This window comes from Chlamydotis macqueenii, chromosome 25 (genome assembly GCF_036417535.1).
Source record: "Chlamydotis macqueenii isolate bChlMac1 chromosome 25, bChlMac1.mat, whole genome shotgun sequence".
NCBI lineage: Eukaryota > Metazoa > Chordata > Aves > Otidiformes > Otididae > Chlamydotis > Chlamydotis macqueenii.
The window spans coordinates 5324640-5342741 of NC_141580.1; the positions used below are offsets into that span (position 1 = coordinate 5324640).

General features: G+C 46.1%; 1 protein-coding gene across 2 annotated transcripts in view; it reads right to left on the reverse strand.

The window, feature by feature from the left end:
* Window positions 1-18102, reverse strand: part of NSF (N-ethylmaleimide sensitive factor, vesicle fusing ATPase) — an 83036-nt gene that overhangs the window by 34772 nt on the left and 30162 nt on the right. For both annotated transcript variants that reach the window (XM_086766748.1, XM_086766749.1), the window contains exons 8-9: window positions 15551-15706; window positions 1548-1747 (exon numbers count right to left, since the gene is read on the reverse strand). In XM_086766748.1, the coding sequence (XP_086622874.1) occupies window positions 1548-1747; window positions 15551-15706 (356 nt within the window). The remainder of the gene's footprint in view (window positions 1-1547; window positions 1748-15550; window positions 15707-18102) is intronic.

Sequence of the window (18102 nt, forward strand, 5' to 3'; positions counted from 1 at the left end):
TCTGGGAAAGCCCTCCGACAGCGCGACTGAGAACAGTGCACATCTGTAGAGGGAGGCACCCAAGGGTGGGAAATACCCCAGGTTGTACTAAGGTTCGTAAACATACAGCTTGCCAGAGCAGCTTTGTTCTTAATATTTTGCAGGAGTCCATTCGTTCAGTGCCAATCAGGAACAGAACTGCTCATTTCCAGGTTCACCCAAAGGTGACGCAGTTGCAGCTGGTAAGAGAACAGGATACTTTTTGTGACTGTATTATGAAGCTTTTTCCCTTCAAATTCCACCTCTAAAACATCTTTTGTGGACAGTGCAGACCACGTTAACACCGGGTAAATGTGCTGTCGCTGGCAATCTGCCCCAGACGCAAGTCATTACAATACCAACCTTTTCGAGACCTTTCTAATCTCGCAGTTTGTCATCGGGACCGGCCCCTCCAGCCAGTATCACGTCTATTTTAACAGGTGTGTTATTGCAAGGGAAAAGAAGCTCGCAGCTTGCACTGATGTTGAACAGCCAGGGAGAAGGCGATTGTTTACGGCGGTACAGGTTACCACGCAAAGCTGACTTATTGATTAATAAACCTTTTGTTGAAGAAAATCAAATTATTTCAAGCCACTAGTGAAATCTGCACTCTCGCTAGGTATACAGAAAATTAAAGGGATACAGTGTCCTCTGCTAATGTCTTCTGAGACTTCCCTATATTTAATTGTGACTGAAATTGTATTTTCTTTACCAGAAAAATCTGATCAAGATCAAGTGATCCATAGCAGAGAAAAATGACCATAGCACACATGAAATAAGGATTTACACCTTTAAACTAAAGACTGGGCTTTTGGTAGCCAGCTAAAGTAATGAATTTAAAAAGCAGGTTTGGAAAGAACAGAATCTTTATCTTCACTTCCAGATTCAAAGATTGATACTGTCTAATTTCAAGACACTAGTCTTATCCATTAGTTTTCTGCTGAGAATAATTAACGATGTATCCATTAACACTTCAAGGATTATTATATGCTTACACTAATACGCCTGTAACGCAACCCTGAACCCGTGAAAGCTTATCTGAAATTCACCCTATGTTATGTGCCACCTGTATGTAGTAGCAAAAATCCAAATAGACTAATTATGCTTCCCCACAAAAATAAAAAAAAAAAAAAAAGAGAAAAGAAAAAATAGAGTAAAATTTTCCAATCCTCCTTTTAAGCACTTTCTGAGCAGGTGACACACCACATAATGCATGGCACAGCCGGAGGGGCCCTGCTGTGTCACTGTAAAATAACTCTGCAGGGAATTTAAAGAAACTGTCCATCTTCTGCATAGCTAGCTAGAAGACCAGCCACCTTTGCAGGTTCTACGATTATTTTTTCAGCTGGCACTGTGTGCATCTGTGGAACGCCAATATTGGGTGACTTGCAAGGAGCAACTGAGATCACAAGTGGAGCAGTGACTCAGCCTTTTAACGCAAGCCGTAATTTTCTGACTACCAACCTCCTTTCCGGTCATTCCTCAGGCACACTCATACTGACCATGCTATGTATCTATGTGCGCATTACCCTTCGTTGTTCTTCCTCTGCATCAGCAAACAGCTTGCGGATGTTGGCCTCAGATTCGCCCACGTACTTATTGAGGATTTCGGGGCCGTTGACCACCTTTGGTTCTCTGGCATTCAGCATCTTGCCAATCTGTCTCGCCATAAGCGTCTTACCACAGCCTGGAGGGCCGTACAAGAGAATGCCTTTCACGTGCTTGCAGCCTGGAACAAGAGAGAACAAGTTTAGAAAGCAGGCTTACGATGGAACAGCAACATGGGGAAGAGGGAACTGCTGCTTGCAGTAGTGGTGCTTTTCCAGGGATCTGGCAGGGACATGCGTCAGCCTTAGCGCTGCTCAGCGCCTTTACCAGAGAAATCCAAACACAGAACTGCCAGATGGGTCAGAGTCATTCTGATGATCTGGCACCAGCCAGAAGAAATAAACCCAGAACAGCACAAATGCTCTCCCGTGCATTAGGCACGCTAAGTGAATCGCTAGGGACTGAAAGCTGGAATTTCAACTTCTGGTTAGCAGTACAAAGCAACAGAGGTCACTTGGTAAACGTGTGAGTAACATACTTCTCAGTTCAGCAAAACCCAGGGATACTGATCATCCCCAGCTAACAAGGGCCTGCAGATGCTTTTTTTTTTTTTTTTTTCCTACATCACCATACGCCCTGAACACCAAGCAAAGATGCACTAGCAATGCAGGACAAGCACGTACTGCATCTGCTTCATCACTCTCTTCTCTAGCAGGACATGCAGTGCCTACAACAGCAGCCTTCCTTCACAGAAGGGTTTCACCTGAGTTTAATTTTCAGGTACACAAGGAAAGTGAAGCATCAGACCCTGAAAGTCACTCAGACAGTGAGCTCCCAGTGTAGACATAGCTCAGACACATTAATCTGATTCTGGAAAGAGAAAATGAGGACTGCAATGTAACGATGCCCAACTTTCTACCCCTGTATTGGGTTTTAATGAGTCGCATGTAATACATCTCGTGCTGATTCCAAGTTTGTAGGACAAATATTGAGAAAACTGGAAAAGGTTTCTAAGAACCACTAGAACCATCAGAGGCCTAAAAAGCTTCACCTGTAACTAGAAAGACCTAAAACATTCTAATTTATTCAAATAAGAGGACTTGGGCCACTGTGCATGAACACCAGCATTTAAATTCTCTCCTAGGCAGAGGAGCCGACGGTTGCAAGCTGATGCTGACATGTCCCAGTCAGGAACGGGCTCAAAGTTCCTAAGCGTGCACACAGCTCCTGACAGAGGCTCCCAAGGGCGAACAAGAAAGATTTCCCTGAAGGATTCATGGAATTCTGCATATACAGCCTGTGAGCCCCAGACATATTTTATCACCTGCTGAACATCCTTAGGCCTGAATATTCCATGCTCTGACTTGCACTACGCTAGGAGAGGTCATTGCACCAGCGACAACGTTTTACCCATTTAACGGGACAGCCAGCATTTAGACCAGATCCAGACAGACAGAACAAGTAACTGCATCACGACAAAACCCTTCTCCTGGGAGCAATCCGAAGGGGCTGGTGCTGGAAAACCCTGAAACAGGAGAGCAGAGATCATGTATCAGCACCAAGATCTAAACGCTGGGCACCAGACTCAGGGAAAGCCAGGGTCTCGTAGCAGAGGCATCTAACTACAAAAACAGTGAAGGAAAATAGAAGTTATCTAGAGAAGAAAAGCATAGGAGCTATGTACTGCCCAATTTAAAAGACAGATTCAGGAGCAGAAAGAATTTGGATATTGTCTGGTCACAGAGTGACAAGGAAATGGAAGAGAAATATCCAGCTTCTTTTGTCTAGATCCTTGGATTTCCACCAGACCTCTTTCTATTTTCCAGTTGAAGACCAAAGAGTAAACACAAAATGATAAGTAAACAAATTTATTTTCCACATTTAGGACACAGGAGGTGTTTCAGCAATTTATTTCTTCCTACACAATTTCAAGCACAACAGAAAGTACTTGTTCCTCACTATCTCTCTTCACCTTGCCCACGGAGAAGAAAGATGTGCAGACAGCAAAACACTCAGCCTGGATGGACTCAAGACCCCCTTCTCATGTTTTAGAGCAGCTTGGCCACAGACAGCTCCAGCAAGCTGAGACCCCTGCATCTCCTGCCCTTCCTCTGGAGTAGTAACTCACGTCCCTGCCGCCCTCACTGTGCACACCGGTGAGGACATCCCACGGAAAGAGGCTCTGGGGAAGCTTTAGCCACTGTAGCCTATGGGTAAACAGCACATTTGGAATCTGCCTTGACCTTGAACACAAGTTTTAATTGCAGAGGTGGGAAATTCAGTAGCACCTTCTCCTCTTCTCTTGCTCTAGCTCACTGTTGCACAAAATCCCTGCATACGTGGTCTGGACAACAAGTGAGGAACATAAGACACCACTGTATTTGAAGACAAAAACCCCCTGTTTTGTTTCAAGAAAATGTATCTAAAACTTTAGAAAACTTGAAGTCTTAATTGTCTAAGGTAAAAGGCAGGACATGTGGAAACATTCATGCTAGAGATGACTTTCATTCTATACCACACTCTCGCAGTTCATCTTCTGTAAGGATGTAAGCCACTCAGAGCTCTGCAGCGCACATTAAAAGCAGAAAAAAAAAAAAAGTAGCAAACTGATGGCACAGAGCTCAGATGAAGAGAACACGAGTTCAGTTTTACCATCATCAGAAGTTTAACGATCTGGGGCACATTGAGTTGTCATCCACAGGGAATCACTCCCCTTCCAGTTTCTGGCTGGTCTCAGCCACGTGGTGAGCCCACCCCACACAGCAGAGTCCTCCCAGCCACGTTCTGCCTTTAAACAGCAAGTACTTCTCCCCGGTATTAATTGACCAATATTCAGCTGTGATTGCATTTACTCCCAAATATTACAGTGATAAAGAATTCATTTCATTCTGAGCAACTGCTCAATACAAAATAATTTCTACTGTCTGCATGCACAGCTCGCTCTCTCAGGCGGTTCACACACTGAAATGAATTTTTGCGAGAACGCTGCCATGAGAAGCATTCAGTCTCCACCAAAACCCCACAGAGCTGGATAAGCTGCATTGAATAAGTACATTAACAAAGCTGAAAGATTTTTCTGGGCTTCACTGCAGATAAGAAATTTACTAAACAAATTTAAGAGAACTAGCTAAGAAGAATTCATTAGTCAACGTTCAGGCATTTAGGAGTCAAAAACATAAACAGCAAACTGTCAGTAAAGACAGGTTTCACACAGGAACGAAAGAGGCACAGATAAATTAAAAGCTGTTCCTGTCAGATCGGTGTCACGAAGGGTATTGTTAACGTGCTCCGCGGAGGAACATGATCACCTGTGTAGCCAAACAGCACAGAGCAGGATTTTGACGATGAGTGATGCTTTGAAGGGGAACCCCAAGCAAACTGATGTGCAGACAGCTCCGCGGCACTCAGACGAGGGTGGCTATCAAAAGGCTACCGGCAAGTCAAGGCGCATGTACACGAACAGGCCTGGGAGCATCCTGAGAGCAGGAGAATTGTACCGCAGAGTATCATTTTTCTCTAGCACACCTTCAAAAAAGAAATACAGCTACACAGTTCTATTTCTTTTCCAGTTTTTCTGCAGTTCACAGTCTCCCTCCTAGGAGGTACAACCTGGTTATATCACTGCAAGCTTCCCTTCCACAGCCCAGAGAAAACAGAGCTTCTTGAAAAGCCCAAATATTCCCCTTCTCTGCACGAACACAGCCTCAGCAAAGGGTTAGCACACCGCACCAGACATCTCCCACCGCGGGAGCGTATGGGAAGCAAAAGGCAAATTGGCAGGGTTACAGCTGGGCGACCCTGCGGAAATAAGACTTTGGACAAATTCACTTAGAAAGTCTCCTAGGATTTTCCCCCTCTTCCTATTCAAAGTCGCTTAGTATGAGAAAGCATCATCTTTTATCCAATAAATTAAAAAAAAATAATAATAATAATAATAAAAAGATCAACTGCTGAAAGGACAGAAGCTGTTGCAGGAAGAATAAAGAAAGACAGCAACGTGCACTTGCAGCCCAGAAAGCCAATCCCATCCTGGGCTGCATCCCCAGCAGCGTGGGCAGCAGTCGAGGGAGGGGATCCTGCCCCTCTGCTCCGCTCTGGTGAGACCCCCCTGCAGCGCTGCGTCCAGCTCTGGAGCCCCCAACAGCAGAAGGACGTGGAGCTGTTGGAGAGGGTGCAGAGGAGGCCACGCAGATGCTGAGAGGGCTGGAGCAGCTCTGCTGTGAGGCCAGGCTGAGAGAGCTGGGGCTGTTCAGCCTGGAGAAGAGGAGGCTCCGGGGAGAGCTGAGAGCGGCTCCCAGTGCCCAAAGGGGGCTGCAGGGAAGGTGGGGAGAGACTCTTCAGCAGGGCCTGCTGTGACAGGACGAGGGGTCATGGGTTTAAAATAGAGGGAGGTAGATTTAGATCGGATATTAGGAAAAAAGTTTTTACGCTGAGGGTGGTGGAGCACTGGCCCAGGCTGCCCAGAGAGGCGGTGGATGCCCCATCCCTGGAAACATTCCAGGCCAGGTTGGCCGGGGCTCTGAGCAACCTGATCGGGTTGGAGATGTCCCTGCTCCGTGCAGGGGGTTGGGCTGGGTGGGCTTTGAAGGTCCCTTCCCACCCAAACCATTCGATGGTTCTGTGATTCTAAAACTAGGCCGCCGCTCCCACTGCCTGCTGAAGCCCTCAGCTGCACTACGCCATGAGCCACTCGCCCCTCTAGAGCACAGAGAGCCGCTCTGGACACAGCGGGCACCCAGAGACAACGTGACAGCTCCCAGACTGACCCAGCCAAGCTCAGCCAGTGTTGGGTAGTCCACGCTCAGCCTTTAGCAAGGAACAACACATGTGTTCCCCCACATCTGAACATCAGGACATTACTGGCCGTCTGCTGCAAAACTTGGTTGCCAGTGTGTCCCACCTGACTACGGCCCAGCTCTCGGAGTTGGAAGAACATTCCTGAAAGCAAAGCAGTTGGTTTCTCTTTAAAGAAAATCGTCACAAGCTACGCCAGTAGAGATTTCCCTGTATAGCATTGTTCACCTGGCTAAAATTAAAAGTTTTGAACACAAGAAGGACTTCATTAAAATAGAGAGGTGATGACAAACTCCAAATGTTACGTCTCAAATCTCAGCGCCATCCTCTGCACCACCCAGGAATTTTGATTAAGTTTATCTGCACCTTGCTGATCTCACCAGTGCAGCCCAAATGTCAATACTGTTATAAGAATCTGATGAACACCAATTATTAGCAGTGCAGACATCTCTAACGCGTTCAGCTCACCACTGGGACTCCAAATGAAAGGTCACTCCTGGAACGTGACACTTAATTGTGCAATTTCATGACCTACAGTTAGAGGGTGAACAAGGATGTTAACAGGAACTCAAATATAGCAATATGGGAAACAAAATATTAGGGAAAAACCATAAAAATTGTCAAGAAGGGAAGAGTTCTTAGTGTTACCAAGAGAAAGCCAGCACTGCTTTGAAGCAGGACGTCGCTTACCCAAAGAGGAGATGACGTTTATTTATTGGACTCTCACTATTCACCATTCTTTGAAAGATCAGAAGAAGTGTTTCAGTATAACGGGGATTTTCTACTTGGCAGTGTAATTCTGCTTTTAATCAAAATCAAAGCATTCTGGCGTGGTTGTGTCACTCAGATGCACCTCTCGGGAACCCGCACCGACAGCAAAGCACCGACCCCAAGCACGGCACGGGGAGATGCTCATCTCCACGCAGGTTCCAGCAGGATCGGGGTTCCCAGGCCTCACCTGCCACACAGACAGAACTTCCCCAAGAACACAGTTGACTGGAATTTCCCCCTCCCCTCATCCTGTAAGCTTCGTGTTATTCCAGCCTGCATGGCTGCCTCCAGTTAACCCTCCTGTAGGACCCGCGTGCTATCAACAAGCAGCACGGCTGAAGGAAGATGTTTCTGCATTTAATCCAAAGCCGGGACAAACCGTTACACCTGAAACAGGAGATTTTCTCTTAAGTGGACTCTCAGCAGCCAGGGTTTTTTGATTTACCAAATCATTTGCTGCTGTAAAGAGAAGACAACCAAGTCAGTAAGTTCTTCCTAAATCCTTGAAAACAGCTTTCTCATCCTATCTTGTTTGGCTGAAGTTTAATGCGTGCGTATATAAGGAGGCAATAACTGGATTTACAGCAACAGCAGGACATTCATCCATTTCTGATGGAATGTGATAAAAATGAAAATCAATCAGCTTTAGAGAAGCTTCCAATAGAATGCCTTTGGTTACAAGCACAAAATTATGACTCTCAGAAGAAGGGATTTTGGTAAAAGTATATACAAAACAAACCAGTCTTTAGAAGAAGTCACTACTGCAGGAAAAAAAAAAAAAAAGTACATGCCTCTGCCTCTTAACAGAGGAGCCACACAAATGCAGCTAATTGAAGAAGATTACGCAGGGCTGTGGGATGGATCCCTGAACACAGCAGCTGGTGTTTACAGTCGTATCCCACCTGGATGTTAACTGCCACCAACCTCACCAACATTCACTGCTCTTTGTAATAACACTGGATCATTTCTGACTACTCAGAAAGTCAACACGATGCAATTTGTAAATGCCTACAGCACACTTACCCGCAGAGTAAACAAGTGTCAACACCACAGGGTCACTGCGACGTCTCAGGGCCTGGTTTTGCAGTCAGAGAAAAACTGTGGCTGCCAAGCAGCGGTGTCGATGCCCACCACCACAACTGCAGTCACATGAAACGAGGGTGAAAGTTCTCTCAGTACCTGGGGACGGCTGTGGCCATCATCACAGTCACACAGAAAGGCCCTGCACACTTTTGGTGGAAGGCCCTCTCCTGCTGTTCCAAGTCTGCCATCTGTGACCTCCACTTCACATTTCCACGGACTTGTGTTGAAAGAGCAAACATTCTTCTCTCCAGGCCATGAAACATTTTGACGCGCTCTCTCTCATATCTTTCTTTCCAAGGCTGAAGATCTTCAAGTCCATTCACTGCATACAGAAGCTTTTCTGATCCAGCCATCCCAAAGCCTTCCTCCAAAGTTTTTCCAGTTTTACTGCATCCTTTCTGATACGAAGACCAAGACTGCATCCAGCGATTCAATAGGTGAACAAATTACAGATTTACACAGTGGCGTAACTATGTTCTAGTCCATGTTTTTTTATTTAATTATTCTTAATTCCCAAATTCAAGCAGGAGTTGACTGATATCTACTGAGCGTTGAGCAATTATTCCAGTAGATCTATCATAGCCCCAAAATTCTGCTCAAGGGGAAAATCAGCACAGCCAGCATTTGACGAGCTGCTATTTTCACGCGCACCATTTTTCATGGATCAGAAACACGAAGTTTCATTCGCTGTTTCACTGCTGATTCACTCAGCCTCAGAAAGTCGTTCTGCAGGACCACAGAACAGCTGAGGTTGAAAGGACCTCTGGAGATCATCTCATCCAGCCCTGCTGCGCAAAGCAGGTTCACTACCACAGCCTGCCCAGTGCACCAGACACTCCTCCCAGTCTTGTGTCCTCTGCAGACTCGCTAAGCATACACTCTGTCCCATCATCCAGGTCATTAACGAAGAGCTTAAACACCACCAGCGACTGGCCTTTGTGCTGCGGATCACAGCTCTGAGCCCAGCAGCTGAGCTGGTTTTCAATCCACCGCACTGCTCTGCCCTAGTCCATCTTCCATCAGTCTGTCTACAAGGACGTTACGGGGGACAGTGTTGAGAGCCTTACCAAATTTTAGATAAACACCCCCACAGCTCTCCCTCATCCCCTGAGCTAGTCACCTCACTGTAGAATGCCATCAGGTTGGTGAGACAATTTCCACTCCGTAAATCCATGCTGACCACTGCTGGTCACCTTCCCATCCCTCACATGTCCAGAAGTGGTTTCCAAGTCAGTTGCTCCATCACCTTCCCAGGAACTGAGGGTGAGGCTGAGAGGCCTGCAGTATCCAGCTCCTCCTTCCTGGAGACAGGAGTGACATTTGCCTTCTTCCAGTCCCCAGAAACTTCTCCTGATTGCAATAATCCTTCAAAGAGAATCAAGAGTGGCCTTGCAATGACATGGGCCAGCTTCCACAGCACTCATGGGTGCATCCATCAGACCCCAACTGCAGTTCAGCCTTCAGTTCAGAGTCACTTCAACAGCCTCCTTTCCCATTTCGTTCATGAACACAGTGAGCAGCAGCGAACTCCGCAGGATGCGACCGCGAGTCTCCTCCACTGCGCCCAAAGAAAGTGCACACAGAGGCCTTGTTAGGAGCGTGGAGGAAGAGCTAAGGGACCAGATGTAGCCTCACCGGCCACAGGGAACCAGGTGCTTCAGAGCAAGGAGTGCGCTTCATTTTATAACCACACTAGGAGGAAAACACCCAGGAAAGCACTGGTCCGCTTCTCCACAGAGAAGAAAAGCTCACAATAGAAAACGTTACATTCGCACTGCTAAACACAAAGGAAGGCTTCACGCAGTATGTGGCAGCTGATATTAGCATCAGCAACCAGCGGGCAAGAACAGGAAACAGGAGCAGGAAAAGAACAAGAGACAGCCCACGAGGGTACTGGATACTTGCAGATGACCTGGCCGTGAACTTCACCCAAGAGCACCTGGAGCGGGCGACATCATCTCAAAGCTACTGAGAGCTCGTACAGGGTGCGGAGACCCCGGGGGTAAGAAAGCAAATGTCATCCGTAAGGTAAAGGGAAAAGAAGAGCTGAGGGAAAGGAAGGCAGCCAGGAGGTGGGAGTAAGTCTCAAGGGATCCCTTTCAACCTCAACTATTGATCATGTGGCACAGGTCTATCACTACTTAACTCCTGGAAAATTCTGGCACAACGTCTTTTTAAGTAGGTAGAAGAAAACAAGGATACAAAAAGTAGCCAAAAGGAATTTGTTAGATCAGTCTGAGACAACTTCCCTCTAGGAAAGGGCAGGAGGTCACACACAGGGGGTTGAGAAAACAAATAAAGCAACAGAGGGAGATGTACACTTTCATAAAGAGGCCTTACATATCTTTGTAAACATTTAGGAAAAAGGGGCTGGATGAAGCTAAAGGCAGACAAGAAGCAGATGGAAAAAAACCCCACAAACCTTAAAGCACAACGAGAAAGGATTCATCCTGGATTTACTGTATTCCGTGCTGTAACGGCCCAGAAGATGGAACAAGATGCACCTACTAAACCTGCACATCACAGCGCCAAGATGTACAACTACACCGACGGGCAAGATGAATTTAATTTGATTTAATTTAATGAACGTAATTCGATGTACAAGTTTCCACATCGGGGTAGGAATAATTAACTGCATGTTGTAAAACAAGAAATCATCAGATTGAGGATTACATATAGACCTATACACTGGGCACGGACAAAACCCCTTCACAGACCTGGGACTGGTCAGCGCCCCAGTTACCGTGCTCTGTGGCGGTCAGCACACTGCTGAGCAGTGAAGGATGACTGGTAGAGGAGAAACAGCGATCGGCGAGCCAGAGGTCTTGAGAAATGGTTTAAGAATCTGAGATTGAGCCTTGAGAATACTGAAGAGAAACATGAGCAGACAGGTACGTAAAAGCCTTGTCCAAAACCATAAAAGACACAAACAATGTATGAGGAACTGCTGCAAGACTGAGAATAAACACTTGAAAAAATTTGACAGTGAAGATGCTCCAAGCAGGGGAATGAGCTGCCTTGGGAGGTTCTGGCATTTCTACCACTTCAGTGACAGGTCAGACACGTCTGACACTGGTTTTTCATTAAAATTACCCTATTTTAAGAACAGCCTGGATGAGATCTTTTCCATTATAATTCTTCTCACAGTATCTGAGTACTTCAAGAACATTCATGTATTAATTTTTAAGATAGCTTAAAAGACTAGCCTCCGCTTCACAGGCAGAATCCAAGCAATAAAATAATATCTGGGTTTCTGCTAACTAGAATGTTAATCATGTTCTGTTAACACTTCACTGTTACAGAGTGAGCTGTACCTCAAACGCAGAGCGCGGAGACCAGCTGATCCCAAGCGGTCAGAGCACAAGGTAAGATGATTACCAGGAAACAGAAATCATCTTGGGAAAGTCCGATTTAACCTGCTGATTGAAGGTAACAGGGCAGGACGGGCATCTTGAGCTCCATTTCAACCTCTCAAAAGGCGTGTGATCTGTAACACCAAGCATTTCCATACCTGTTGTTAAACAGTGACATGTACGTACCGAATCTGGTCATTGTAGAGGCTACTGAAGACGCAATGTGCCACATAAGTCATAAAAATCACTTCCCTGCTGGAAGTCAAGATTGTGTTTCCACGCACGGAGACACTAGAGTGTTCTTTCAAACAAAAAACAACAGTTCAGTAACAGCATTTTCTTTTCAGGTCTGAGAAAACGCTTTTCAGTTTTGTTGAACTTTACAGTTCCATGCACCAAATATCAAAAACTTCAGTCCAAATGCCTAAATATCTGTTGAAGTCAGGAAAAAAAGAGAAAGGGAGAACAGCGTATAATAAGTATTCAGCAATCGTAATGTTAGACAATGGCACAAGCCATTGAATGAGCTGAATTTAGTCTCAGCAGAAAAAAGAGCATTTAACACGGATGCTGAAAAAGGGCTTACCTGCAGGAACAGTTCAAAATCACAGACCGGTTTGGGTGGGAAGGGACCGTTACAGGCCATCCAGTCCAACCCCCTGCACGGAGCAGAGACATCCCCAACCGGATCAGAGAAATACTTTAGCTTGAGCAAGAGGATGCTTTGAACTGCAACCAAGAGTAACCAAGAGCAGCTGCAGTTCACCATGAAGTTGCACAGCTTTACTCCAAGCTGGACCTCACAGAGATCTGGAACGGGCTTGAGGAGGACGATTCCCTAAAACACAGCTTTTGCAGGGCTGTCGTTCAGAAAGAAAGCAACTGCTACCTTACCATCAGTGCACCGGAAGCGTAAAGCTTCCTTAGAAGGAACTGAGTCCTACACAGCGAGGCCTCACGGCTGGCACTGAATAGGGATGCCCCTTTTGTTTCAACCCACCTTCCTCTATCTCCATCCACATAAGGATTTATTTCCATTTGGCAGCCAAAAGATTATTAAGAGCCAAGCATTAGGTGAAAGACAACAGCATCGCCAATGTGTGTAACGCTAAAGAATCTCCTGTAAGCGAGAAGGAAACTGTAGCCTTAACAGCAACCGCCTTAACCTGGTGAAGGTCCTACTGCGAGTCCAAAGTGACCTTACCCCTTCGGCCTCTGCCTTCCTCCTGCTGCCCCTCATGGAGCTGTGTCACATCAAGCCAACCAGGGAGCTGGCCTACCTGAATGCTAACCCTCTACATTTTCTTTATTAGTAGTATTTTTTTGCTTCCAGTTGCATTAGCTCTCTACAGAGACACACTAGCCAAAAGCTATGACAGCAGAGGTGGCAGATACGCACACGGGAAAAGCGTGGGTAGGGAAAAGTCAATCGCCCCCTTCCAGGGCAGCAGGGAGCTATGGCAAGGTTTAATGACTAGCTGAAGTTGATCTAAGATTTCTTTTCTTGGATAAACCAAAGATTGTAGCATCAGAGTAGTATTTACACCCTTGGATGACATGGTTAACTAGCGTTGATTTATATGCTCCAAACCCAGAACATTCCTGAGAAGTCAGATAAACCACACACAAACTGCGAGCAATTTTTGAAGGGTCTATACAGCCTCTGTGTAGTTACGGGACAGAAATATTTATTGCGTTTGGCATGGAAGTCGCAGTCTGTGAGCACTGGGCAAAAACCAGCAGTAGGTGAGCACTAGAGCACCAGATCGCAAGTAAATTCTTTCTTTTCCTTTCCCAATAAATCATATACAAAGGTGAACAGCTGTCACGCTGACATTTCAGATCTGAAATATAGTTAAGAGCAAGTCATAACTAAGGCAAAGAAAATGAATGTCAGAAAGTTTTGTTTTTTCAAATTTCAGATAAGCTCTTTAGCCCTCGGGTTAATCAGAGCTGGAGAGCTCTGTTTGCAGTCTAACTGCTTACCAGAAAAATGTTTCTTTGTGCGGTATGTGTGTAAACACGCACAAGTAAGGGTATATGTATTTATACAAATAATACGGCACACCTTTAATTCATTGCCCAGGGTAATCAAAATACTAGTGGTCCTTCAGAGAATCTTCTTCTTCCTGTATGAAGCAACACCAGTCAACAAGAATTGCCATCTGAGCAGCACACCCTGCAAAGCCTCTCCAGAGCCCCAGCCCGCGCCCAGCGAGGTGTCCAACCTTCTCCAGAGGAACCTGATGGAGATGCAGATCCTCCACAGCTCAGTCAGCTGCTGCACATCGTTACCAAAGGAAGCCCAGCTGTCAGGTTGATCCAGCTAATGACAATATCAAGGCAATGTCATTGAAGTCTGACACACGACTGCTTAACATGCTGCCAGCTTGCATGCAGCCAGGGAACCTGAATAGGTGAAGCTACAGCAAACGAAAACAAGCTCTAATGATCTCCACTCTACTAACATACTTCTCACCACAGTCCAGTGACACTGGTGAGAATTCCCAAAGTCCAAATCTTTCACCTCCGCGTCACGGCTAAGGACTCCGCACTGCAGCCATGAATATACACAATAGCTGCTTCAAAAGGTAAAAATATTTCAAGTAAGGGACGTGGGCCCACCCAAAGGCCAGCTGTCAGCAGCATTTCTGAACTGGGCACAACAGAGCGTCCAGGTAAAAGCTTTTCTTTCCATGGCCAACACCATTTCTTTCATTTCCTCTCTTTGCAGAGCAGCTAAACATGTAACCAATTTAAACACTTGATATTCTCAGGCAGAGGAAGAGAAGTTATGACTTGCTCACAGCCACAAAAACCAAGAGAACGAAGCTCAGCCCCTAGCAGGCCTCAGCTGTCAGATCGATACAGAGTAAAAAGGCAGGAGAGAGAACTGCGCGCTAATTGGATTTAGCCTACAGGGTTTCTTCAGCGTTTCTCCATGAGTGGTCAAACTGCTAAGAAAAGACCTAACACACCTCACAGGGCAGTTTACTTTAACATGAACTCCACAAGAACTGGAAAGGGACACACTTCACACAGCCACACACAAACAGGATGTATCTTCTGATGAAAATCTGGTTTGTAATCAAAATCTTGATTGCTTCTTGTGGCGAGAGGGAAGGTGGATCAGGAAACACAAATACACAGAAATTACACAGCTACGGATTCCAAGTTTAAAGATGAACCCACAGAGATCATACTCAGAGAACGAGGACCAGCTACCACATCCCCAGCCACTTTACGTTACAAAATAAAGATACCTGCAGCTGCATATTGCTTACTAAAAATTAAAACCAGTACTATTTATCTGCCTGCCAGCACATGTTTACAAAGTACTGGGACTGCCTTTCCTTCCCCCGACCCAAAAAAAACCCAGTTATATTTAGAATCTGTGCTTTATTTCACAAACTCCAAGACGTGCCGTGGCCTGTACGTCCTCTCCAGCGGCTCAGACCCGACCAAGCACAGAACACACCAGATACTCTATTTCCTAGGCTAACACCGCAAGAAGGACGTGGGCTTACAGTGCAACTGCCAGGACAACAGACATGTAATACATAAGGCAGCATCGTTAAGACAGAATTTCCTTTGATCTATACAGACAGCCCATAGCCAGTAAGTGAGGAACAGCAGCGTTCAGTCTCACTGCCGTGAATAAATGGAGCATTCAAGAGAATAGGGAGCACGTGAGTGCCAACAGAAAAGCAGCCAGTTCAATCCTGTATCTCATTCGCTCAGACGTTTCACGTACAGCGTGGAGTTTTCACGTTGTTTCTTCATCCCTCCTCTCTAGCCAAGTAACAAGAGCATGAAGGACATTCAGGAGCAACAGCAGCAGAAGACGCTTTATTAGCTTATCAGATCCCTAAGCAACTGCCACGTTACAGCACCGTAAGGTGGTCAGTTGACATCCAGTCTTTACAAACTGGAAACAGCTGCGCATCCCGTACCCCAGCCATAGTTCTCGCAATCATACTCACCCATTTGCTCCACAATCTCAGGTGGAAAAACTCGAGAAGCAAAAGCGCGTCGGAAAATATCTGAGAATTCCTTGTCAAGACCCCCAATGCCCATTTTCTCAAAATTCCAGTCTGGGTTGATGATTGACTGGCGGTTCTCCTTGGTCTTTGATTTACCTGAAAAAAAAAAAATATAAAATTTTCAAACATGCAGCACAGTAGAATTACAGCAAACAGAAGCACAAACACCAGAGCAGTTCTACCAGGTCAGACCCACGTCCAGCCAACTCAACGTTCGGTTTAAAACCAGGAGGATGCACCATGACAAGGATGCAGGGGTAGTACACCAGAAACTCAGCTCAGTTGGTAAACGATTTTCCCAGCTTTCCAACATCCTGCTCAGGGATTTCTTGAGCGAGGTGTTGCTCCTACGTATTTAAGAATCCACAGTAGGTATCTCTGCCACAAACGCACCTAGGTCCCCTTGGACCCGCGTAAACTCAGTACCCAGAGTGCCCTACAGCACCCAGCTCACCACGTCTGAAGAGACAGTAGATCGTACCAGTATGCACTCTCTTCCAGCCTGCCTGGGATTAGAACAGTTTTGTCCTGTATCCTCCTCAGTCGTGCCTGCTCCAGAGCAGTCCTCACTTGTTCTTCCTTCCGTACGCAGCAGCCGCTCAACGCCAGAGCACCCTGGTTCTCTTCTCAGTCTTCATTTCCACCACATCCTTTGGCAGACAGGCAGACTAGGACTGCATGCACTGTGGTGTGTTTGTATCTTAAACACAGGTACAAAATTACGCTCCACTGTTCATATTCCTTTATTAATAATGTGTAATAATTCTTAACAACTATGCTTAATAATTCTTAACAACAGGGCTCAGGCTGCTACTGAGCATGGGTCCAACATTTCCTCAAAACTGTCACACCTGGGACCTTGGCCCAGAACAGCAACCAAGTCTGACCCAAGTTAGGAGTGTTCTTACTCCCACACATCACTTTACACCTATTTATATTGAATTTCCTCTGCCATTTTATTTCTTACTCACTGAAGTCCATAAGAGCAAGCTTTGTCACCCATTCCTCAGCCTTTTTTCCAGTTTATTCAATAATTATAATGAAAAGCAAAGGCCCCAGCAGAGATTCGTGCTGAACTCCACTGGCACTGGCTATTTACTTCTACCCTTTTCATCACTCACCTACTCACGCAAGGACCTTTTCTCTTACAGATCTCTCTCTAGCTTCTTTTCAAAGAAACTTTGATGAGGAACTTTGCTGGAAGAGCTTTGAACAGCAAGCAGACTGTGTCAGCCCCTATCCCCAAGCTTTGGATTGCTGTAATGAACTCCAGCGGGATCACAAAGCAGCCCTGCCCTTGACGAAGGCAGGGTGACCCTTCCCAGCTTATCATCACTATACAGGTGTCCACTAACTTGGTTCTTTATTACAGGTTCTGTGGATTTTCTCTGTACAGATTTCAGGGTCAAAGATCTGCAGCTCTCCAGACATTCTCCAGAATCCTTTTAAAAACAGACAGCACATTTGCCATCGTCCAGGCCTCGATACCAGTGCCATTTCAAGCAAGATTACACAAAACAGTTACAAGGTCAGCGAGCTCCTCTACAACTCAGAAGAATAAAAGCCAGTCTTGGCAAACCACCATGCTTCCTTCTGTCTGTTCCATAACCTCTCCTAGAGCTACTGCAAGTGTGCCCACACCCCTAAGCACAGGTTTTGGAGTCTCCACGGAACGGGTGACAAACCACACGAGTTTCAGTCTTACAGAGCTCCTTATTCCCTTTTCAGAGAAGCTTTACAGCACTCCGGGCATTTAGGAGGCAGACAATAAGCACAAATTCTTCTGTAATAATTCTGCTGAGATGCTGCCAACTCCTCACAGTCTCACCTGAAGCTAACTGGAGGATATTTATAAACAAGCACTGACACTTACCAGTTACATCGACGCTTCCAAACTGCTTTCAGCAACAGCACCAGAGAAACCAGCAGTAACACAAAAACCCAGGGAGAAAGCAAAGCCTGAAGACCATCCTTAATTCACGCAGAAATGGGGTGTCTCGTATTTTCTCAGATTTACCCAGTGCTTTACAGGGCTGGCCCTGGGGACCACTATCTCCCCTAAACGCCAGTCCCAGCAAGCTGCAGCTGTGCGTTTTGCTCATTTGTTCCACAGCCTCTTCTAGACACACTTCCAAGCCGAGCCGGAGAATGAGCTAGCATCCAGAAGTCCAGTAAATACACCAAACGCTAGTTCTGCGTTAGCGGAATTAGACCGCTATTAACCTGGCCTGAACACAGCCGGAATCAACACCTCAATTCCCAGAGCCACAAAACAAACCAACCAGAACCACAAACCAAAAAGAACAACCAGAACCAACAGGCCTCTAACGAACATGTTGGAGACACGGCGAAGTATGTACAACGTACAGCACCGACACGGTGCCATGCAGGGCAGCGGCCAGCGTTTCACTCCCGATCACTGCGTATTTATCCTCTCATCGCTCCGCTACGGTTTTCAGACCAGACCGCTCAGCCAGAGACGCTCTTGCTCC